Raw genomic sequence first — 25,281 nt, forward strand, 5'->3', positions numbered from 1 at the left:
TCCCCGTGAAGTCAGTAGCAACTCTCACTGAGTTGTGCAGGGCCAGGAGCAGGCTGGAGGGAGCTGGAGGCTGAGTGCAAGTGTGGTGTGTTCAAGCCTGAGTTGGCACATGAACAGATTATTCGTTGCCCTGCAGCCTCTGGAGTCATTTATGTCTGTGCATGGTGGGTTTAAAACGCTGCTATTATGATGGAGTGGTGTCTCGCACTCACTGGCCCTGGCCAGAAATGGCTGCAGGGTCGGGGACAATTGGCGCATGGGCTTGGAGCTGAAGCGAGTGGAATTTGTCTCCAAGGACCCTTCGAATGCAGTTCATGAGAATGGGACCATGTCAAGAAATATCAAACAGACTCAGCAGATTCTTCATTCCCCCTTGCCAGCTGCTCTGAGCTCACTGCAGAGCAAGGGCTCCTTCCGGGCAGCTTCTCCCCACTCCGCTGAAGCACTGGGTGTGCAGGGACGGAGACTGCTGCTGCTCCTCACCTCCCAGTGACATGCTTCGCCTTGTCTCCTTTCCTGGGGTGCCTTCACACCCAAAGAGAACTTGTACTCAGCCTTTGAGACACTCCCTTTCTGAGCACAGTCTGTGTGGCTGAGCCCTGCCTTGGCCAGAGCCACGAGGGAACTGACACGGCAACCCTTGGGTCTGCTGCTGGGGTAAGGCAGGCCAAGCTACTGCCACTGGGGTGCCCCTACCTCACCCGTTGCTGCTTAGCGGCTGCTGCGAATGGTAGCATGTCTGCTGGCTGGGGAGCTGAACACGGAGTCGCAGCCCTGTCCACCCAGACCCTGCAGTGTGTGCCAGGTGGCATGTGGAGATATCCTGCCTAACCCTAGCAGTGCTGAGGGAAGACCTCTGCCTCACTCACCTGTCACACTGTATAGAGGGGGGCTTGGGAATTTGATTTGTAAGTTATTTCACAGGAAACTGAATTTTATTAGGGGCTGTGCCTTAGAAATGAATCAGTTCCAAGAGTTGGTTTGTTGATGACTGAGTCATTCAGTCCCTATAGCTGAAGAAGTTCATTTAAAATATACAGCAGTACCACAGACTCTGAACAGAGGTGCACATAGGTGTACACAAGAGACAGCCACATGCTGAAAGAAGGCAAAAGTATAATTGGGTTGGCTACAGCCATAACTCAGAGTGAGCCTGGAGCCTTGTGTCTCATAGGCCTTGTCTACACTGCCACTTTACAGTGCTGCAGCTTTCTTGCTCAAGGATGTGAAAAAACACCCCCCGAGCCCCCTGAATTTCAGCGCTGTAAAGTGGCAGTGAAGACAGTGCTCCAGTGCTGGGAGCCACGCTCCCCTCATGGGGGTGGGTTTTTTACAGCACTGGGAGAGCTCTCTCCCAGCGCTGGTGCCGTGACTACACAGCCATGTTAAAGCGGTGCATGGCAGCACTTTAATGTTGCTAGTGAAGACATACCCGTAGAAACTTACAGAAAAGGTGCATTGATCAAAGGCACAGCAGGGCCTGCAGCTTTCTGCAGCCTTCAATAAATACTCCATTTCCCCTCTGCTCAGCCCCTGCCCAAATACCCAATCAAACTCCATCCCCGAAGCAAACGTGTCTCTTTGTCCCATCACTTCATTGTCAGAAAGGACAGGATTAGATTTGGTGCAAATGAACATTGCTGATGTGCAGGGCTTCTCAGTGTGAAGACAGCTGTGTCGAACTCCCTTCCTCCCCCCTGCACGGCCGAACACAGACAGCATTCCCTGCCTCCATCAAGGACCTAGAGGTGCCAGCTTATGCTGGCAGAAGCAAATCAAAAAGTAATAGAAGGAAATGAAATAGCTCTTTGGTGGCCAAAACTTCAAATGGCAAGTTCGTTAATGATGGCCTGAGGGAAATGCCTGCAGTCCATGACATTTCTGCTTCAGTGCTTTCTCCGGCTGCTATTTCTTGGACAAAACTCCTAGCCTGTACAGTTCACCTGCTAGCTCCCTGGCTGGAATATAATGAGGAACCCAACAGCTCTTTGAATGCTTCAGGGTCAAGGCTCTCCTGATGGGGCAAAAATAATCAGATGCTTCTCCTTTCTCTGCCCTTAGAAGATAGAGAGTTGTTGAGACAAAGGTGCCCTTTCAGGAAGGATAATACAGCCCAGCTACAAGTGTGTGCCCTGCTTTTTGGGTACTTTAATTTTTTGATTTGTGCATGAATAGCCAAGCAAGGTTCAGATCTTCCAGACATTGCTGGGACCCACCATCACATCTCTCACTAATTCCTACTCAAGCCTTTTTGAGAAATACAACCGCTCTTTCATGAACAGGCTGCCAGCTGACCTATCCTCAGGAATGGGTGTTTGGCCATTCGTGCATTCCGTCCATTCTGTTCCTGTTTTTCCCCTGTCTTTCCTCCCACAATGTAGAGTAGTCCATGTAAAGGGATCAGGGTTGGGTTATATTGGAGAAAACCTAATAGTGATGTATGTAAGGCTTCAATAGTGGCAAAACCCTTGAAACCTCAAAGGACTCCCCCTTGAGGGTACTTATCTGACCCTCATTACCACAGTATGCCAGCACCTAACACTCTTGTAAGGTATTGCCCCTCATAGCACCCCGTACCAAGGGACAATGCTGGCTGTATTACAGTCAGAGAACTGAGGTGCAAAGACCTAAGGTTTTGCCCAGGATCACACAGAGAATCTGGGGCCGAGTAGGGTATTGAACTTGAGTTTTCCAAATCTTAGGCTAATGCCCTGGTCACTAAACCATCTTTCCTCTGTCTTCAGAAGTCATTTTTGAAACAGATCTCAAACACAGGTGAAGTCTTACAGGGATGTCCTAGTGCAGAGAGAAACTTGCCAGCTGTTCTGCACAAAAATGTGTCTCTTTCCAGTTTATTAACAAAAAGCAAGAGCTGCATATTAGTCACATCAGGTTTATCTTTGTTTGTAAAATGTATGGCTAGGAATATGAGTATATACCTGCAGTGTGTTACAGCTGTTTTAAATAACATGGCAGGGGGTCAGCCTTTTAACATGTCACAGGTATTCTAATCTAAAGGATCCAAATATACTGTCCCCATAATGCAGTTACACAAGAAGCCGTTCTAGTTGGGGACAGATCATTCTCTCTGCCTGATGAGCAGAAGCCGCCCTGGGATTATTCTCCCTTTAAGAGAACAAGTGCATTTTTCTGGCACAGCTGAAGTGACAGCCAGCTCCTGAATGCTGCAGGCCATGTGAGGCACAGCAGGGCTGGCAAGTGAAAGGACAGGGGGTGGGGGAGTGTACATGGATGTGTGGCCTCCTGCGCCATGGCTTGGCAACCATTTTTCAATCAGCAACGTTCCAGACTGTGTCAGGCTACAAGAGTGCTGCAGAATCAGATTCATTTATACCTACTTTTTTGGCAGAGGGGCACACGGAGCAAGCACTTTGGCCTCATTACCCACAGTCTGAGCCATTGGGTTCATACCTGGTGGAGACACATGCACTTCTGACTCCAGGATATGCACAGCTGTCACTGAGGCAGAACTGTATCCAGCATGCTTGGGTTTCATTGCCTTTGAATGTGTGCGTTGGGGAGCTGGCAGGGTCAAGCTGCTTGGATGACAATTCAAATATGCCCACAGCAAGGTTAATGAAATTTGAACAAAAGAGAAAAATCCATCACAGAAGGAAATCTTGCATGTAAACAACAACGTCTTGTCAGGATGCATCCTCCCTCCTGCTCTAAGACAGTGGTTTTCAAACTTTTTTTCTGGGGACCCAGCTGAAGAAAATTGTTGATGCCTGCAACACAATGGAGCTGGGGATGAGGGACTCAGGGCTGGGGCAGAGGGTTGGGGTGCAGGGGTGGGGCTGGGAATGAGGGATTCAAGGTGTGGGAGGGGACCCTGGGCTGGGGCAGGGGCTTGGGGTGCGGGAGGGGGTCTAGGCTCTGGGTTGGGGGTGCAGGCTCTGGGATGAGGCTGGGGATGAGGGGTTTCAGATGCAGGAAAGGGTTCCAGGTTTGCAGGGGGGTTCAGGGCTGAGGCAGTGGATTGGGGCACAGGGTTGGAACATGGACTTGCCTCTGGCAGCTCCCAGTCAGCAGCGCAGTGGGGGTGCTAAGGCAGGCTTCCCACCTGTCCCGGCACTATGGACCATGCTGCGCCCCAGAAGTGGCAAGCAGCTGGTCTGGCTCCTAGGCGGAGGTGTGCAAGTGGCTTCGCACGACTCTTGCCCACAGGCACCGCCCCCAGTTCCTATTGGCTGGTTCCCTGCCTAGAAGCCGGACCCACTGCTAGCCGCTTCCGGAGCGCAGCACGGTGTCGAAACAGGTAGGAACTAGCCTGCCTTAGCTGGGCAGCACCGCCGACGGGACTTTTAACACCCCGGTCAGCAGTGCTGACCAGAGTGACCCAGTGCCTGACATGCCATGACCCAGTACTGTGTCGCCACCCCAACTTTGATAAATGCTGTTCTAGGACATTAAAAGGCCAACAAAATGGCATTAAAAGGGTTCTGGTGTCAGGGTTACACTAATACAAACCCAGGTAAAGCAGAAACAGAATCCTAGAAAAATAGGACTAAGGGACCTCAAGAGCTCATCTAGCTCCAGCCTTCTGCCCCGAGGCGGGACCCAGTCAACCCAGACCATCCTTTGCAGGTGTTTGTCTGTCCTGCCCTTAAAAACCTCCAGTGATGGGGATCCCACAGCCTCCCTTGGAAGCCTGTTTCAGAGCTTAGCTTCCCCTGTAGTTAGAAAGTTTTTCTTTTCTTAAGACTAAACATGCCAAATTATTTTTAATCTTTCCTCCTAGGTCAGGTTTTCCAAACCTTTTGTTTTTTTTGTTGCTCTCCTCCGGACTCTCTCCAGTTTGTCCCCATCTTTCCTGAAATGTGGTGCCCAGAACTGGACACAGTACTCCAGCTGAGGCCACAGCAGTGCCGAGCAGGACAAATACCTCCCGTTTCTTACATATGACACTCCTGTTAATACCCCATAGAATAATATTGGCCTTTTTTCACAACTTCATCTCATTGTTGACTCAGATTCATATTTGTGATCCACTATAACCCCCAGATCCTTTTCAGCAGTACTGCCACCTAGCCAGTGTTCCCTGTTTAATAGTTGTGCATTTGATTTTTCCTTCCTGAGTGTATCACTTATCATTATTGAATTTCATTTTGTTGATTTCAGACCAATTGTCCAATTTGTCAAGGTCATTTTGAATTCTAATCCTGTCTTCCAAAGTGCTTGCTGCCCCTCACAGCTTAGTGTCATCTGCAATTTGTATAAGCATACTCTCCACTAAATTGTGCTCCAACTTCATAGTAATTTTATCTAGACAACATTTCCCTAGTTTGTTTATGAGTGTGCCATGTGGGACTGTATCCAAAGCATTAGTAAAATCAAGACGTATCACATCTACTGGTTCCCCCCATCCACTAGGCCAGTAACCCTGTCAAAGAAGGAAATTAGGTTGGTTTGGTAGGATTTGTTTTTGACAAATCCATGCTGGTTATTCCTTATAACCCAGCTATTCTGCAGGTGCTCACAAACTGAGTGTTTAATCAATGGAGGTGCTTACAAAAATAGACCCTCCAAATGGACCGTGGACCATGGCCTGTTTTCAAAAGGGGCCTGTGAGCCAAAAGATCCCTTGATGCCCACTCACACTCAGCACCAGGCCCACACAGATTCAGAAGGCTAGCAACATACATATCAGTGAAGGGGGACCCGTGGTTAAACATTGATAAACACCCATTTTGATTCCTAAAATGAGCTGTAATTTTGCCCAAAAAGAAACCCACTTACATCAGAAAGTTCCCAAGCTAATGTACTGCGAGTGCCTGTATAGGGCATGTGCCATGAGCTGGGGAAGCTTGCCAGTGTGTGGTGGAGCGTTAAAGCATTCGATAGTGCCTTCCCCGTGTATCACTGTGTGCCAGGCAGCACACGAGCAGCGGTAATGCAAGTGTCAGGGGTTTGGGCTGTTTCACATATAGTCCAATCATGGCCTAGCTTGGGGGGGTTTGTATAACTTTCCTAGAATCCAGCATTTCCTCTCTAATGGCTGAAAACCTGGGAAAAGATATTAACCCCAGTGATAGCTAGAGATTTCCTGGGAGAGTAAGCAGGCTAGCCTGTGCCTTTGGGATAGAATGTCGTAAGTTTTAGCCCCCAGGATGCTTAGAGTTCTACAATCTGCTACTGCGTGAGTCTGCTGGCAGATGGTAGAGGGCTCAGACAGCAAGACAGAGCCCTCAGACTTGAGAATATCAGTCAGTTGAACCAGAACAGGAACATTGCATATTATGTAAGATCATTGCCACTGTGAAAAGGCATATGCCCCAAATATTGTGCATCCCAGTTTCTGCAACATTAAAAGCAAGGTAACACTTTACTTCTGGAGAATTCATTTCTTTCTGGTGCTGTCATTACTACATGATTAGCAGAAGCTGTTTTTTAGAAATTAATTATCACAAGCTAGAGATGTGTACATATGATTTAAAAATATATAACAGACCTCCTGCACACCTCAGAGGTGGGTGCATGTGTGTTTGTCATATTAGAGCTGTGAGTTCTATTCCCAGCTTGTGTCACTTCTCAGGTAGGTAGGAGGCCTTGCTCAGAAATAAGGACTGTGATCGGCACAGAATTTTTAACACCAATCAATAGAAGATGTGAGTCTTAATTGACAATCACCTGGTTCCCCACACAGTGCACCTTCCCTTAGGTGGGAGAGGGGGTACCTTGATGTGGGAAAAGCAACCGATGCAGGAGGAGGATCCAGACCCATTGTCGTCCATCCTATTCAGAGCAGTTCTGTTTAACATACTGAAGCGAGGTTCCGGGCTGGTGGATGTGTGTGGCTAATGGAATGTTCAGGGTTCGGCTGCAAATCAAGAATAAGCTGTACTGTGCAAAACCACCCAAGACCGAGGTGGGCAAACTACGGCGCGCGGTCCGGATCCAGCCCACGAGCCATACCATGCAGCTTGGCCCCGCTACAGCTGGGGCGCTGGGTCGGAGACAGGACCATGCGGCTCAGCCCCACTCCAGAACTCAAGCCAGGGGACTGGGTCAGGGGCACCACCAGCTGCTTTGGCCCCACTCCGGCCAGGGCACAGGATCGGGGCCGCACCACGCAGCTCGGCACTACTCCAGCACTCCAGCCGTGGGCACAGGGTCGGGGGCTGCACCACACAGCTCCTGGAAACCGCGGCATGGCCCCGCTCCGGCTCCTAGGCTCTCCAATGGGAGATGCAGGGGCGGTGCCTGCAGATGGGGCAGCGTACGGAGCCGCCTGGCCCCGCCTCCATGTAGGAGCTGGAGAAGGGACATGCCACTGTTTCCAGGAGCTGCTTGAGGTAAGCGCTGCTCGGAGCCTGCACCCCCTGAGCCTCTCACCACCCCCTTGCCCCAGCCCTGATCCCCCTCCTGCCCTCCAAACCCCTCAGTCCCAGCCCAGAGCACCCTCCTACACCCCAAACTCCTCATTCTCAGCCCCCCCCACACACACACACCCCAACCCCAATTTTGTGAGCATTCATGCCCTGTCATACAATTTCTATTCCCCGAGGTGGCCCTCAGGCCGAAAAGTTTGCCCACCCCAGCTCAGGAAATGGCAAAAGCTCATAACTTGTGAAAATTTGAACAAGCAGTTGTGAAACCAGCAAAAGACTCCTCCTCCTTCACCCCAGGAGTAACCCCCTGCCTCCAGCAAACCCCAAGGGCCACAGATCTCTTCATATCGATCAGAAGAACTTCTTTGATGGAAGTGTTAGGCATCCTCAGTATAGGGCCTGCTGCTGCTCCCCTGTAATGTCCCTGTCACTTACGTTGCTATTAAGTGGGGTTTAGAGGAAATATTCACACTTTCCCACAGACTTCCTAGAACCAGTGAAGCAATAAAACACTCTGTCAGAGGCTGGGTAATTGTGTGGCCAATAGTATTTATGCTCAGTAGGCCAGTCCATCAGTTCTCACATCCACTGGTCACCACAGGGCCCCGAAGGCAGTTCACTCGTACACAGGACTGCACTGAGGGGCAGATGCTCTAGGGTTTGGGGCTGGTTTGTTTTGTGTCCCTGAAGCACCCATCATTGGCCACTGCCTGAGGCAGGACACCATGTTTGATGCACCAGTGGTCTCTAAACTGTTACAAACCCCCCATGTTCCTGTTACTGGAAGCCGGCATGTTCCCTTCTGCCTTGGCTGATTCCTAATGCATCCACATGCTCTTCTGGAGGTTCTCGGGCCCCTCACAAGCTGAAAAACCTTCCAAGAACCCTGATGCCCTCAAATGCCTTTCTCAGCCCTCTCATGAACCCCAGCATGTCCCTTCCGCTGCCAAGGCCTCCTTTCAAGTCCCTTCGACTGCCCCCCGAACACCCATTTCCAGGTTGTCCCACTGATGAGTGAGTTGTTGAATGAGTTAATCCCACATGTGATCTGACTGTAGCACATGGGCCACTAGCTGCTACCACATGTGCCTCTGTGATGAGGTCATCCTCAAAGCTTCCCAGGTGTTAAAACAACACCGTTTCATCAGGGAGCCCCTGCTGTGCTCAGATTTGGCTATGAAGAATTGTGGTTTGCTAAACTCTGAGAAAGCCCTGGCAGCCAGATTGCTGGGAAGGCTCTGCTTCTGTTCATCACCAGGCATGGTGCGAGTTAGCTGTGAGCCATCACAGAGCCATCATCAAGCTGATCCCATTTTTAAAGCTGTTTTGCCTTGGCTGTCACAATGGGCCTAAAATGGAAGGCTCCTGCTGAAAGAGCCTGGCTGTGTCACTTCTAGCCCTCTTTCTGCCTGGCAGGGAAGGAACAATGCTTTTCTTAGCAGCACTTTGGCAGGTTCATTTTCTATGGAGTAAAGCTGTTTTTATGCCGCTTTTCCGCTGTCACATGTAAGGCTGCAGCATTCTACGTGTCATGAGGATCCGTGTAGGAGGAAACGGATAGCATGTTATGAAGCAGCGGGATAGCTGCACACTGAAAACGTAACAGTTTCTTTGCTGAAACCACTGTGAAATCTCCAGGGGATAAGAGGGAAGGTCCTCTCATGGATCAGTAACTGGTTAAAGATAGGAAACAAAGGGTAGGACTAAACGGTCAGTTTTCATAATAGAGAAATGTAACTAGCGGGGTTCCCCAAAGATCTATACTGGGACCTTTGCTGTTCAACTTATTTATAAATGCTCTGGAAAATTGGGTGAACAGAGAGGCAAAATTTGTAGATGATACAAAATTAGTCAAGATAGTTAAGTACAAAGCAGACTGTGAAGAGCTACAAAGGGATCTCAGAAAACTGGGTGACTGAGCAACGAAATGGCAGCTGAAATTCAGTGTTGGGAAATGCAAAGTAATGCACATTGGAAAACATAATCGCAACTATACATAGAAAATAATGGGGTCTAAATTAGCTGTTCCCACTCAAGAAAGAGACCTCGGAGTCCTTGTGGATAGTTCTCTGAAAACGTCCACTCAAAGTGCAGCAGCAGTCAAAAAAGCGAACAGAATGTTAGGAACCACTAGGAAAGGGATAGATGAGAAGACAGAAAATATCATAATTCTTCTATATAAATCCATGCTATGCCCACACCTTGAATACTGTGTGCAGTTCTGGTCACCCCATCTCAAAAAAGATATATTGGAATTGGAAAAGACAGAAGGAAAGGCAACAAAAATGATTAGCATTGTCCATATGAGGAGAGATTAAAGAGACTGGAACTGCTCAGTTTGGAAAAGAGGCGACTAAGATTGAATGTGATAGAGGTCTATAAAATCGTAACTGGTGTGGAGAAAGTGAAGAAGGCAGTGTTATTTACTCCTTCACATAACACAAGAACTAGGCATCACCCAATGAAATTAATAGGCAGCAGGTTTAAAACAAACAAAAGGAAGTATTTCTTCACACAATACATAGTCAATTTGTGGAACTCCTTGCAAGGGGATGGTTCAAAAGGTTCAAAAAAGAACTAGATAAGTTCACAGAGGTTAGCCGAGCTATTAGCCGAGATGGTAAGGGATGCAACCCCATGCTCTGGGTGTCCCTAGCCTCTGATTGCGAGAAGCTCAGAGTGGATGACAGGGGATGGATCACTCAATGTTTGCCCTGTTCTGTTCAGTCCCTCTGAAGCACTTGGCATTAGCCACTATTGGAATACAAGCTATTGAGCTAGATGGCCCATTGATCTGACCTGCTATGACCATTCTTATGTTTATTCTGAAGAGTGCATTCAGTTCTCCTGCATTATTAGTGTTGTGATCATGCCCAGAGGCCACCCATCTAAGACACAAAGAGGACTCTCACCGTTAAAAATTTGCACCTTATTTCTAGTCTGAATTTGTCTAGCTTCAACTTCCAGCCACTGTTAGACCTTCCTCGGCTGTATTGAAGAGCCCATTATTAAATATTTGTTCCCAATGTAGATACTTAGAGCCTTATCAAGTCATCCCTTAACCTTCTCTTTGTTAAGCTAAATAGATTGAGCTCCTTAAGTCTGTCACTATAAAGCAGGTTTTCTAATCTTTTACTCATTCTCATGACTCTTCTCCAAACACTCTCCAATTTTTCAACCTGTATCTGAAATTGTGGGGCCCAGAACTGGACACAGGATTCCAGCAGCGGTCGGTCGCACCAGTGCCAAATCCAGAGGTAAAATAACCCCTCTGCTCCTACTCGAGATTCCCCTGTTTATGCATCCCAGGATCTCATTTGCTCTTTTGGCTACAGCATCACACTGAACACTCATGTTCAGCTGATTATCCAACACCTCCTCTCCTCCCCCCCCAAAAAAATCTTTTTCAGAATCCCTGCTTCCCAGGATAGCACTTCCCCATGCTGTAGGAACATTCTTTGTTCCTAGACAATACATTTACATTTAGCCATATTACAACACACTGTTTGCTTTCACCCAGTTTACCAAGCAATCCAGATTGCTCTGTATCAGTAACCTGTCCTCTTCATTCTTTATCTCCCCTCCCTTGCAAAATTTTGTGTCATCTGCAAATTTTATTAGTGAGGATTTTATGTTTTCTTCCCGTTCATTGATAAAAATGTTAACTAGCGCAAGGCCAAGACCCGAGCCCCCCACTGGAAACAAACCCATTCAATGATTATTCCCCCGTTACAATTACATTTTGAGACCTGTCTGTTATGTATAGCTGCAGTGAATGGGGAAGAAGTACATTGGAGCCGCTTGGGAGAGTTGTGATTGTGATGTGAGGAGAGTGTCTCCTAACCACTCCCCTCCCCATGTGTGTGATGAAAGGAAAGGGGACCATGGACTGCGAGGGACCAGTCTGCAGCATGTCTGTACAGGACTGTGCAGGTTGTGTCAGGAGCAGGCTACTGGGGTGGGATACGAGACCAGGCTGGATTGAATGATGGGATGGGGAAAGTCCAGGTTTAGGGGTAGCCTGTGTGCAGGCGTGGCTGTAGAAGGGTACAAAGTGGTTGTTACATTTGACAGGTGTGATGGTCTGTGTGGGGAGCAGTGTTTGAGCACAGGGTAGGTACAGGTAGTGCCTGGCCATTACTGTGACAAGGCAGAGTGGGAGTGAGTGTGTCATGGTCGTGTTGGGGCACCACTCAAAGAGGGCAGAGTTAAGGCTGTGTGGGCGTGTACCTTATCTCTGTATTTCCTGGTTTTCAGAGGTTTGAGTTTTGCTGAGCCCAGTGCAAGGTATCACCCGGCAGCCTGAACTCTGCATTAGCGAAGGGTTTTTGCCATTTAGTTGACTAGTTGTTTAAACAGAGACATGTTTGTTGGTAGGAGCTACTGGTCATTTAAGCCGTTGTATTCTCACCTCGTTGTGCAGTTGATATGCTACTGTCCCAAGGTAATAATCAAAAGCCCTAGCTCTGATATAGTGCTTTTCATCAGTAGATCTCAGAGAACTTTACAGCATTATCCCCATTTTACTGAAGGGAAACTGAGGCACAGAGTGGCAACTTGCTCAAGGTCACCCAGCCAGTGGCAGAGCTAGCAATAGTTCCAGTCCAGTGGTCCCTCCACCTGGATACACGGTTGCCTGTTATTTTTCAGTGCTTCCTCCCCTCCTGTATGGTTTGTTATACTGGAATGGTCTGGCTTTGAAAGGTTTGCAATGTGTAGCTGCTAACAGGGCCCTAGAGAAATCCCATCTGTGCTCTATGTCCCAAACCTTGACAGCTTTATGGTAGGCTTGTTACAGTGACTGACCAATCAGCAGGTGAGAACAGGCTGGTGTGTCTCCTTCTCCACCCACTGCTCACCCCTCTCCTCCCCCTCCCCTTCCCGTCCCACTAAGCCATGAGCTGGTCCTGCAGAAACCAGTGACATGTCTGAAGTTGCTCTTTGCTGTCTCCTGTTCTGTGCTGCTGTGCACACATATCTGTCACAGACTATTACTGGAGGGCCTCACGCTACCTGGTTATGTAGCCTAAGCTGCCCCCCCTCCCCTCGCCCACACACACACACAGAGCTGGGACTTCTGCCCCTGCTTCAGCCAGGCTTCCCCAGCCATGTCCCTACCCCACCCCCAATCCCCTTCACCCCACACAGGGGGATGTGTATCTTAACGATTCATGCGGAGGGGTAGGGCTCCCCCACTCCCATCGCACACAGCCTCTCTCTCTGCACGTGCTCAGTGTAATCCAGTAGAAGCTAGAATGGGCACTTAAGGCTTGTGAAAATTTTAAGTAGAGAAGCAAAATCTTTTTGAAATGACACTGTAATTTGATTTCCCCCAAATGGCCATCGGGTGCCATGCACTCTGTCTTTGAGCATTGCAGATCCTGGTGCGATGAGCTGAGCCTTGGTTTGATCTCTATCTGTGAGCCAAAAAAAAAAAAGATTGCCTGAATCTCTCAACTTTAAGAAAAGCTGGGAGTTTTTTCAGGGGCTGCGTCTTGAGAACCCCTTGGTCAACTGAACCCAAATTTGCGTCACTGACCAAAGCCCATGTGCCCACGAGATGCACCAAATTTCAAGGGAATTGGAGTAACTGTGTACATTTTAGGGCAAATTTTAAATTCATGGCTGGATGAGCCCTCGGGGATATGGTTTGTGCATTCTGGAGGGTCTAGGTCAGTAACGTCTGTCTCTCTCCTAGGTATGCCATCGGCATCGCCTATAAATCAGCCCCAAAGAATGAGTGGATTGGCAAGAACTCCTCATCCTGGGTCTTCTCCCGCTGCAGCAGCAACTTTGTGGTGAGACACAACAACAAGGAGATGCTGGTGGACGTTCACCCACAGATGAAGCGTCTGGGCATCCTTCTGGATTATGACAACAACGCCCTGTCCTTCTACGACCCGGCCAGTTCTCTCCACCTCCACACGTTCAGCATTGCCTTCATCCTGCCTGTGTGTCCAACGTTCACCCTCTGGAACAAATCTTTGATGATCCTGTCTGGCCTGCCGGCTCCAGACTTCATCGATTACCCAGAGCAGCAGGAGTGTAACTGCCGACCACAGGAGTCCCCGTACGTATCAGGGATGAAAGCCTGCCACTAAGCAGCAGCCAGCCCGTCGTGCTCCACAGTGGCTCCTGGGGATGTTCATGGGGGCTTCTGAAGAGCTGGATTGGAAAGCAGGCCCTGCCGCCAGAGAAATAATGCTCAGCGAGTGAGCCTCTCCCACAGGAAGCTCATATTTAAGGGAAAAACAAAACTTTAAAAGCGATTGAAATAAACTCTGTGGCTGAGCTCCGTGTGTATGGGAATGCGGCTTTTGAAACTCCTTTGTAGCGGGATGGCGTTCCTCCAGCTGGACTGTCACACGGCTTGTTTGGAGGCGAGCGGAGCGGGGGTGGGCAGTGCTTGTTTCAGGGCCCCCTAGGAGTGTGGGTGAGGGAGGGGATCCTGGGCGGAACAGGGTGTAGCCTGGTAGCGGAGCAGCGCCAGCCGGCTCCATTGACCATCCCCGTTCAGACAGGGGACTGCAATCGGCCGCATCTCAGGAAGGATCCGTCACATAAGCAACACGGCTTTCAATATCACCCAGAGAGGTGGCTGCAGCCAACCATCCAGAGCCATTCAAACTGTAGGCAGGTTGTGAAAGCGGAAACCACTCTGAGAGGAGCCGTCCAGCTGCTTCGCCTGCTGGGTGTGGCTGGTGTGTTGAGCTGACAGGCACACGCGTGTCCGCCCGCTCGGGGGGATGCTCAGACCTGAAAGCCGGCTTCCCACCAGTGCTCTCTTTTCTTCCATTATAACTGCCTCCTTTGGGAGGCCCTTTGTCATTATACGTCAGGGAGGCCCCAGGCAAGCTCAGCTCAGGGTGATACCTGATCTGTGTGAAATGGAGCAAGCTGAGGTATCTGTCCCCTCCAGTGCCCACCTGGGGCCTGTGGAGAGCACAGGCCCCACCATGCAATGCTGCTTCTTGTTGCTGGGCTAGGTCATGCTCCACGGTAGAGATGTGGCTGGCCAAAAGCTGCACTGGTTTAATGTAGGCCATCCCCCTGGAAGGAGTGTGTGTTGGGAGTGGGGAAAGGGCCCAGTATCAGGTGGTGCTGCCGCCAGGCAAGGAGAGTGGAAGCTGGCCAGACAGCAGCATCTCCAGGGAAGCAGGAGAGAGCCAGTGGGCCGTATGACTACTGTACTGTACAAGGACTGTATCCATTATTTATGCCTCTGCACACAGCCCTGCTCAGAATGCACTTTCTCCTCTGTATGTTGTGTTGGTGTGAGGGTTGACTGGGGGCTACAAGTGAGTAAATCCGGAAGACCAAATACGAGCGCTGATAGCAAGTGCAGTAGCCTGGCCTGGCCAAGTCCATCTGGCTCGTTCTCTGTCCCATGCTGGCTGGTTCTTGGGGTCACCTCTGGAGTCAGTGCAGAGCCATTCCTTTCACTCTGAAGTTAACCCATGGGGAGGAGATCAGAATCCAGCACCCAGGCCTTTGTGTTTGGGTAACTCTGCCCCCTGTCATGCAGAGACTTGCCCAAGGTTTTTGTTCCCCATGAATCCCAGCTGGTCTGACCCTCCCTGGCAGGCACCTTGCATCATCACTTACGCCGGGACCGAGCAAGGGCAAGTTCTGCCAAACCTCAGTTCTTCCCTTCCTGATGCTGGGGGAGCGTGTTGCATAGATAGGTGTGAAAGACAACAGGAGCTAGGTAGGGGAGGACAGTCCTGCATATGTCAGAGGAACTGCAGGTCATGGGGAAACAGTGCCCAAAGCACACTGAAAGCTGCCTTGTGGTGCCTTTGATCTGATTTGGGAGAGGGATAGTGTAAAGGTTCGGACTCACCCCTGTAGTGTCTGCTGCTAGTCACTGGGGAATTAGCTCTTTCCCCCGCTCAGCCTGTTCCTTCCCCAGCACTGCACCACCCTCAGTACCCTGTCAGGCAGGCAGCCAGGCCCTGCTCTCTCCCAGCCTGGAGAGCTACTCCTCGGGCCTCTGGCTCACAGACTTTTTATACAGGCCAGCTGGGGCCTGATGCGGTGTGGCCCAGCTGCAGCTGCTTCCCCAATCAGCCATCCCCAGCCACAGCCCTCTCCAGGGCTGCTTGTAACCCCTTCTATTTTAGGAGCAGGATAGCCACCCCACTACAGATAGGCAGTGTCTTGACTTCCATAGGTGCAAAGGGAATGCTGTCACCAGCAAATGCGACTTACGATGTTTCTAAGGTGCCATAAGTCTCTAAGGTGCCACAAGTACTCCTTTTCTTTTTGCGAATACAGACTAACACGGCTGTTACTCTGAAACCTGTTACGATGTTTTGGTTCCAGCTGCTTCTGCAGCTGTGGGCAGGTCTAGCCTGGGTTTGCAGCCTTCCACACCAGAGCCGGTCCTGCTGCTGACTCTCATTCCATGCTGTGGCTGGTGCCATGGCTGCTTGAATATCAGTCTACTGGCTTTTAAAGTCTGGTTCTTTCACACACAGCTGGTGCTGTTCTGCTGGGGACCCAGCGTCCAACCAGCTTTTAGAAGTGGCGCTAACAAAACCTCTGAACCCTGGAAAGTCTCTCCTCTGGAACAAGGGTTGGCTCTTTTGCCCAGCCAAGCACCAGGCTGGCAATATTGGCTAGTGCCTGACCAAGGGCCAGGTTCGATGTGTTCTTTGGAATGTCCCTTCTGTTAGTCTCTCCTTGGTTTTCTTGCATGGGGTCATGTGATCCAGGACAGGAGAAGTTACCCCACAGCCCTTATGTAGCTTAAAACTCTGCTTAACTTTTCCTTGTTTCAAACAGGAAGAGATCTCTGGACCTTGCTGATCAGAAATCTATCTCATAGCCCAGCCTCCAGGGAGCAGGTAGATTGACTGATCTGGAGGTAGTCTTAGTGCATGGACTGCTTAGCGTTAGGATGGAGTGGGCAGAGCACGGCTCACCTGGCCGGAGGGAGGTTCCTGCCTAGTTTCAGGGGTGGAGGGCAGAGAGAGAGGCTGGTTTGGCTGAGATGGAGTGTAGTGTGACGTTTGCACTGAACCGTTGGCTGCTGTAGAGTCCTGTTGCTAGGCTTTGAGGATGCTGGTTTGGAGCCAGGCAGCCTGTGGACCAAACCCTGCCCCTCTGCAAACCTCCCAGTATTGTCCCTTGTGACTCGTCTGGGTTCATTTAATGCCTCCTTCCCGCCTGCCGGCCCTCAGCTATCCGAGGTGCCCTGGTTCTCTCTGGCAGCTTTCTTGCCTGGTATAGGCCCCTCTGAAGCTCATTAAGCAGCCTCCCCAGCTCATGGCAGTCTGCCGAATGCCATTGTTCTTTGGGGTGAGTCAGGGCAGGGTGTGCATGTGTCCCCTGAAGCTATGTCAGATGAGATCTGTGGCTGGCTGATCAGCTGGAACGGTAACCTTTTATGATGTGCTGCAGAGCCTTGAATGCGCTGTGCTGAGGGATACTTTTCATTGACACTGAATTGCCATCGGGATCAGCAGAAGATTGATACTTTCTTGCAGGCACAGGGTGTATAAAAGTGAACCTGTCTTTTCTTCCCTTTCAGTATTCAACATTTATGGTGACTGCCTGCCTAATGAAAGGGTGTCTGGGGTGGGGGGTAATAAGGAAAAATTATATGCCACCTTGAGCTAGGTTGGGAATCAGAAAGGTGTTTTTGTTCCCGGTCTCTGGTCTAGGCAGCTTTCCCTGCCACAGAAGGCCCAGTGCTGTTTGCCCATAAATTGCAGTGTGTGATGCACCAGTTCAGAGCCAAGGGAAGGTTTCTATTTGCTCCTGCTGGCCCAAGCTGCCGATGGCAGGGTGTGGGGATTCACATCCCCATTCCTGCCTTGCTTGGCAGCTAAGCCCAGAATCATTTTAAGCAGACAAATTGCCTTTTTCAGGTTGATGTTTTTCAAAGGCATGTAATGCTGCCCCCTGTGTGCTGACCCAGAGTGTTCCCAATGGGGGGTTGGGGGGGCTGCTTGTGACAGAAGCTGCCTCAAACAGATGCCTGCACACTGTAGATGGATTTTAACATTTGCAAAACAGGGGCCAAGCTTCCCAGCTGGCCCTGTCGCTGTTTAGATGGGATCGTTGTTGGAGACTGTGCTGCATCCTTTAACTCGGAGCACACGAGCCATTCATGTGACGTTACACCTGATGAAATTGCACTAATTACATTAGGGTTCCGAAGAACTATACCAGTGACGGGCAGGAGGGCACTGCAGAGAGCTTGTCTGGGCAAGTGGAAAAGGGGAGGCCAGCACAATTAGCTGACAGGCCTAGGGTTTGTCGCCTGCGTTCCTCTCTGCTGGTTGTCAAAAGCAAAACCCAGCCATGTCTATCAGTGTGGGCAGTCGCTGTCCTGTGCTAAGTCCAGGAGCAAAGCCTGGCTCCTGCACTGCGGAACTCAGGCAAATCAGGCTCCTGCACTAGAGAGCTGTCCCCTGCAGATGGAAATGGATCCTCAAAGCTCCCTTGTTGCATCATGGCCTTTGCCTCCCACCCATTAGCAAGCACTCCCATTGGTGAAAACGCCTGGTGTCATATGACGCTGCGACAGTTCCAGCCAATCTAAGCCCATCCAGCCTCTGCTGTCCATGGTTGGAATTAACATAGAAATGCTTTCTGTCTGTCGGAAGCAGGTGGCAGGATGGGAGGGTACCGGTTCAAGTCACTGCGGGAAGTTCATTTGTCATCTGCGGCTGCTGGATGTTTTTATCATAGTAAATCCATTGTATCTGACTTGGGATGTGGTGAAAATCTGGTTACAGTGAAACCTGTCATACTTTCTCTTCATATGTAACATAACTGGGGTTTGGGTTTTGTTTTGTTTTTTGGCAATTTCTTTGTTAATGTGTATATATATAAATATAATATAATATATATATATATATACTACTGGCCACGTCTCTGTATGAAGGAACTGCTACCACATCTGACTTAGCACTCATTCTGGTAATCTCATCTTTGAACATTATAACAACCTTAGAGGGACCCCTCACTTGAGCTGAAGACACAGAAGTCAGTCATGTTAAAACCAAAGGCCGCAGCTCCCGGAGCAGGACTCCACTGCTCATCAGTTTCACGTGCCATCTTTTCAAATCACCTTTGTTCTGTCTGCTGGGCCCTCTTTTCCCGACTCAAAATCAGCTAGAACTCCAGAGCCACATCACCGGCTGTTTCATGTCGGAGGGAGGGAGGAGAATGCTGTTATGCGAACTAGCAATCACGATGCTTTAACGAATCCAAAGCTTCAGTAGCCACGTTGCAAAGTGAGGTGGCCCTGTTTAGACACTTCAGTGAGTGAGACGAAATCACAGCAGTAAATTTAGATAATCACAGTGGAGACAGTCACAAGAGTTTTTTGTGGGGCAAACGTAAAGCTGAGACTCCAGGGCAGGACACAGATATTGTATAACCAGGGGAGACGAGGGTCTCCTGTTATAAGCCTTCACAACAATCTAGGTGCCTTTCCCAGGATCCCTTCCTAGGGACAAGAGAGACCTCAACTGAGCTGCCCTATTAGAAAACCCCCACAGCCTGGCCATGTAGGGCTGACTGGGCAGGATGGGAGTGTGGGGGGGGGAAGCTGCTCTTGCAGGAGAGCTCCATACTGTTTGTTAGACCTACCCAAGCACCTGCTCTTGTGGATGAATCAAACTGCGGCAAGCTGCTGGAGTTTCTAGAACTGTGAGCCCCTGTGTTACCCCTCTCAGCCTCAGAAAGTGAGAGCATTGCTGCTGCTAAGCTACCTGTCAGCTCCCTGGCATGCCAGCTTATCTGCCATGGCAGCAAACTCTTCAGGACTCTGCCCGGCCAAACCTGGCCTAGCCAGTAACAATCAGTGAACCCCAGATACTGAGTTCCTCAGAGACGTCAATGTGCAGTGCTCAGCCTCTGTCTGTAGCGTTCACCAAATCTTATCAGATTTGCTGCTGCTTTAAAGAGACCGTATATAGCCACTTACTAACTTAACAGGAGCTGACAAACCCTCCACTTCAAACAGAGCACTGAGTGGGTTTATGGTTAAAGGAAAACAAGTTTATTAACAAAAGGGTGGAGGGTTAAGTGATACCAAGTTGAAAGACTAAAGATAAAAATGGTTACAAGCAAACAAAAGTAAAACACACTTCTGTGACTAACACTCACCTCTAGTTCTCATTCAAGATGGGTTCCCTACTTACAGCAACTTCTCCAGCGAGACTGACTGGGATCCACCCTGACACAATCAAAGTTCTGGTTACTTTAGTACTTCAGGAGACAGATAACCGAGGAGTTTGCTTCCCCTCTCTGTATAGCCCAGTAACCCGTGGACATGGGTAAAGTGCCTTTCTCTTGCTGCATATGGATGCCATTCTGTCTGGTGTAGACTCCAGGCTGGTTTCTCCCTTGCTGGTGATTTTTACAGTGCAAATGTTCTCTTCCTGCAGCCCAACACAAATGGCTAGCGCACTGAATTTGGGCACACTTGGGTTGGCCTTTTTCCTTTGTCTAAAGAAAACCTGTTTCTCAAAGCCCCCTGACATTTTAGTCACATATTTCCAGCATATCTGTGAAGTTCCACGTGGGTTAACCATATTTGCATCACAGTGAGTTAGTAGTTTTCCAGTGGTATATTACATGCCACCTTTTGGGTAAGTCTGTATCATCTGGCATTGACCTGTGCGCAGGGACACAAACACCTACCTACCCATATATAGTGGTAGGTAACAAACACTTCCATCCTAAAGCAGAGGGTCTCATGCTGTGGCAGGTGCCGTGCTGGGGGGACTGTAGGGAGATGGCTGGTCATACGGGGCTGGCTCTTTCTCCCAGCTGCTCAGTCACATTCAAAGAAGGTTCAATATGTGCACATATAAAATATCCCCATGTGCCTTGTCCCTGCCAGTGATCACTGCCATGGGGCTGGTGTAGGCTTGTGAAAGTGAAGGGGGGCTCTAGGAAACAACCTCGCCATGAGCTGTTTCAGGAAAAGGGCTGAGAAAGGCTACCAATGAGCTGTGCAGACAGCCCAAATTATGGCCCTGTGCCTCTACTGTGGCCAACGGGCTTGCATGGGTGGAACAGAGCAGAATGGGGCCACTGAGTGCACAAAGAGTACGCACTGCTTCATAAGCAGGTCTGCACAGCTGGGCAGCAAAGGGGCGTTCTGCACCCACTGTGTGGCACCAAAGGGGTGGCAGATAGGCAGAGTTTTAGTTATCCAAATTGGAGCACAGCCAGGTAACAAGGGTCTGCAGCCCCCTCCTCTCGTGGTAAGTGCCAGGGATTCAGGTTCTCCATTGTACATGCCCTCTGACAACCAGCAAAACGGTGCCTGTAATGCCCATGCTTGGGGCCTAGCTCAGTACTGACCCTGCTCCCCACCACGCTTAGCCCATGTGCTGAGAGCTCCCTGCCCCAAGTGGCACGGTCCCTGAGCTCAGCAAGCGGATCAGGGCAATGCATCCAGATGGCCCAGAAATGGAGGACTCAGAGGGTGTCATGCTCCCTGGGGTGCTCTGTGTCCATTTGAGAGGGGGCAGTATTTGGTCTGCCTGTGCCCAGCTGCTGCTGATCAGTGTGGAGGAGAGGCAGAGTTGTGGATTCATCCCCACACCTCTTCTCAGGGGGGAAGGGAGTGGCCTAAACTTGCGGGCACTCCCCAGCCATGCCGGCACTACTGTAGAACAGGGTCCTAGACCTCTCCTTTGGGCACATTTCAGGCCTTGCACAAGCTGTCTTGCAAAGGCTTAGCTTTGCACTCTGAGCTGGGGACAGCTTTCCTTGGACACTTGCCAAGGCATATGACATTTAAGGTGCCATGAGAAGCAAGTGCGGGAGTCTGCGTGAGCCTTCAGTGTCTGGGGCTGGATGTCAGGTGTGGCATCTGAGCCCTCAGCCACCGGGCCGGTGCTGTGGAAGATCAGAGGACAGGTGCAATCTGGGACATCATGCTCCATGGGACCAGGCTGGCCACTGAAGCCCAGCCTCGTCCCTTGAACATGCAGAACTGAGGGGCTTGGCAGCACAGGGCTGGCACAGAGTTGTGTTCAGCCTTTACAAAGTAAATGCCCCAAACGGTCAGGCCTGGCTCCAGGGGGGAGAGGGAGGTGTCCTGGCAACTTGTGGTTGTGAATTGCCTGACAAAGCCTAAAGCCCTCAGATTTCAGCCCTGGGCACTGGTCTAGCAGCGAGCAGCTGCTGGCCCATGCAGCAGTGACAATACATCACGGCACCTCCTCCGTAGGCCGATCTCGCCCAGCTTCCTCATCCGCTCTCACCATGCACGTGAATTGCTCTACAGACTTGACACCTAAAAGGCTTCCAGCCACACCACAGCCCCAGGCTGCAGGGCTCAGAGCAAGGACAGGAGGACAGGATGTCGGTTCCAACAGGCATTGCCAGCACCCAACCCCGTGATACGGTGGATGTGTTCATGTGCCAGGTCTCAGCTTCCCCAGACTGACAGTCAGTGTTTGGGGGATCGGAACCATGTGGGGACTGTTTGAGCACGTGCATCACAGTTCCCCAGTCGGATCCAGCTTGTGTAGGGCCTCTGCTGTCACTGCAAGGTGCACTGCACAGGGCTTGTTCTGTGCTCGGGTGTGCCTTTTCTTGTTGCATTGGGGATGTGAAAACCCCAAGCAGTTGTTCTCAGCATAACTATGGCTGCACTGCAAAAAGAACCCAAAACCTGCGGCAGGCACGTCCCAGCACCCGACACCTCTGACTTGGGCCACTTTAGCAGCTGCAGATGACATGCCGGGCATGGCTCATACAAACATGCAGTCCAGAGGGACTTAACTGCACATGCCAACGTAGGTTGCTAGGCACATCCATTTCACCCTCCTCCTTTGAGGCCCTGGCCCACTGCATGGATAAGCCCAGCCCTGCTGACGGTTTAGGGTTTCCTTTCTATATAAGAACCATCTGGGGCCCAACCCCATTCCCATGACGGAGATCAAGAAAAAAGGGCCCAGCGACTTCAGTAGGAGCCAGAGCAGTTGGAATTTTCTGATGAATCGAGTGAGGCTCAGAGCAGACACTTCACCAGGGGTCCTATACATCCCAGCTAAGAGCCCTGACCACAGAGCTGTTCTGGGGAGGGTCTCACGTGCTCTCTTCTTTGTCATTAAAACTGCCCAAAGGCTCGGTTTTGTCCCGTTGGAGACTGGGAAAATGTTTGAAATCGCCAAGATTTTCATAGGATGGAAAAGCAGCTCTGGCCGAGCTCTCTCATCAAACCGGGCCGCCTGCGGGAGAGAAAAACGTGGCCCCAGCTGCTGGTCAGTGAAATTATAGCCGCAGAGGCACTCATCCCAGCCCTGAGTCAGAGAACTCCGAAAGAAGAGTTGGGCATATGTCGGTAAATGGCAGTGTGTAAAACACATGACACTCCTGTCCTGGGCTGTTGTTACCATGGTTGCTGTGGGGGGTGGGGTGGGGGCAAGTGTAATTAAACGGGGCACATGGCTAAAACCGAAATACTGAAGCAATATACAAAACAACCTGGGAGTGCAGAATCTGCCTGCCTTTAATGAGTTCGATCACTGCAGCCGTCACGCCAGGAGAACATAAGACAGGGCCAGGAGTTTAGCGACAGAAGATATGTGACAGTTCCCATCCCCCAGGGGACAATACAAGATGGCTGCATTTACCAGCATTTAATTCAGCCCTGTTTTACATGTGCCAAACATGGTGACTTCTGGCACCTCCCTTAGGATCGGGCACGCCAGCTAGTCCATCTCACCACCAGCAAGTCTGGCCTGATTACACCTTAAATGTGCCACTTTCCCTTTGTAAACGTCACCCCAGCTTTCCTAGTTATGCCCCTTTGTACTGCCTGAGCTAATTCCTCTCCTTCCCCTGGGGCTTGCACGACTCAGATAGCTGGGGCAGCTCATCACGTCAGTCCGCCTAAGTCACTGCATGACCAAGCAATATACAGTCAGTTCTTTAAACCTCTCCTTGTGAAGCAAGCCCGCCGGGCCCCGGGCACAGCTGCTGCTCTTCCCCAAACCTCAGAGAGTGTTTTGTTGACAGTGGTGTTCGGAGCCCAGTGCAGTGGCCCAAGTGGAGCTTTACAGACCTAACTGGCGAGGGATGACTACCTCCCTGCTCCACGATGGGAGGGTACCTTTGTATCGGCTACGCAACATTCCATGAGCTGTTTGTGCTGCCAGGTGGCCTTAGAGACACCTGCCTACTTTACTCTCCTTCGGCATCTCTGCTTTTGCAAGTTCTCCCTGCCACGGAGTCTCTTTTAGAGTCTTTGACCCAGCTGCATTCTTCTAAATTGATGCTAATGTTCTGCTCCCGTAGCTAATCTCTCAGAGCCCTTTGGCTGTGTTTCTAAATCTAGATTTAAAATTTGCCCATGATGGAGAATCCACCACGACACTTGGTAAATTGTCCCAGTGGTTAATTACCCTCAGTGTTAAAAATGTACACCTCATTTCCCATCTGAATTTGTCTAGCTTCAGCTTCCAGCCATTGGATCATATTAGACCTTCCTCTGCTAGACTGATGGGCCCATTATTAAATATTTGATCCCCGTGTAGGTACTTATAGCCTGGGATCAAATCACCCCTTACACCCTCGGTCTGGAGCATGAGCAGAGCAACTGTGCAGCTGGGGCCCACCAGACACCATTTGCTGGAAAGCTCTGAGCTCCGGCGGATGGTGCGCATGCATGCCCGTGTGTGGAATACAGCTAGCGACCCCACAGCTCAAAGAACTTCCACTTACAGGAGAGTAACCCCCATATATTGAACCCGGCCTGCGTTGCTGCTGACACCACCTGGCAAAATGGTTACAAAAGCAAAGGAACATTGGGGGCTAGCTGGGGGCAATGCTACTTCCTACACCACTAGCTGAATTGCAGGTTTACTTAGCCATCTAATTGCACATCACAGGCAATGTACTTACACCTTCACTATGTGATTTCTTGAAAGCCAACTCTGTCCAGCTGTAAAGCTTCCTGCTGTGTTACCTGCGGAGCAGCAGAATAAAGCCTGAATGATGGTGTGCTTGGAACTACGTCCCTTGTGCGATGGAGGACTGAGCAGCAGGAGGAATCGTTGCGGGGGGGGGGGGGAGAGGGAGTGTCCTGGCACCAGCTTTGCATTGCTGAGGCTTAATGCACCACTGGGAGGCACTCGGGTACGGGGTGATGAGTGCGGTGTAAAAGCCTGCCTAGAATCGACCAGACCGAGGCGCTGGCGTTTGGGAGGGCAGCCGCGTGTGTTTATTCAGAGGGGGGCTTTCTCTCAGGACCAGAGCAACAGGGACAAAGATAATGTTGCTGACTTTTCACTTGTGACAATTAAGCCATTTGGGGTGAAGTGAGACACACACCCCCTCCCCCAACCCCACAGTGCTGCTGATCCCAGAATGGAGCTGGGGGAGGTGCACGTTGCTCCTTACGGGCCAGGGTCGCTTTGCTGTCCCTGTACCTAGGCTGGGGGAGGCCCAGAAGGGCTGAAATGCTGCCCCAGTGGCTCATCTTAGTGCCATTGCCAGCGTGACGGGAAAAGAAGAGCTGCCATTGAGAGCTTCTGGCCCTGTCCTGCAGGCCCCCGGGGCTCAGAGGGCTGGAACAGGTGCCAAACTCAGCAAAGGTTTGGGGGTTTCCAGCTGGTGAGCTTGGAGCCTGCCCACCTCGGAAGTGGCCGCCCAGGGATGGTCATAGGAGCATGGTGAAAATGCTGCTGGCTGGGGCTGCCTGCGAGCACCTGCTGCAGTGACAGGCCCAGCCAATGGTGTACAGCCTGCATTGCCTTCTCGCCTGGCCAATCAGTTCCCTGGGATGGTGGGGGTAGGTCTATGGCCTTCCTCTCCCCTGCCCCTCTCAGCTAGCCAGCGGTGGTTGTACAGCAAGGATGGGAAGCTCCTTGCTTCCTCTCCACGCCCCCTCCCGCAAGGCTCACTCAAATCCAGGGTGGGTATTTGATCCCTACATGGCTTTCTG

The 25,281-nt window shown here is 50.7% G+C and overlaps 1 protein-coding gene across 6 annotated transcripts in view; it reads left to right on the forward strand.

Moving 5' to 3' along the window:
* MID2 (midline 2) overlaps positions 1-13,661 on the forward strand; it is a 340,574-nt gene extending 326,913 nt beyond the window's left edge. For all 6 annotated transcript variants that reach the window (XM_084639504.1, XM_084639503.1, XM_084639505.1 and 3 more), the window contains one exon: positions 13,051-13,661. In XM_084639504.1, the coding sequence (XP_084495630.1) occupies positions 13,051-13,453 (403 nt within the window). In that variant the 3' untranslated portion in view covers positions 13,454-13,661. The remainder of the gene's footprint in view (positions 1-13,050) is intronic.
* Positions 13,662-25,281: the final 11,620 nt, after the last annotated feature.

The sequence above is a fragment of the Lepidochelys olivacea genome, assembly GCF_965140295.1.
Source record: "Lepidochelys olivacea isolate rLepOli2 genome assembly, chromosome: 9".
NCBI classification, from domain to species: domain Eukaryota; kingdom Metazoa; phylum Chordata; order Testudines; family Cheloniidae; genus Lepidochelys; species Lepidochelys olivacea.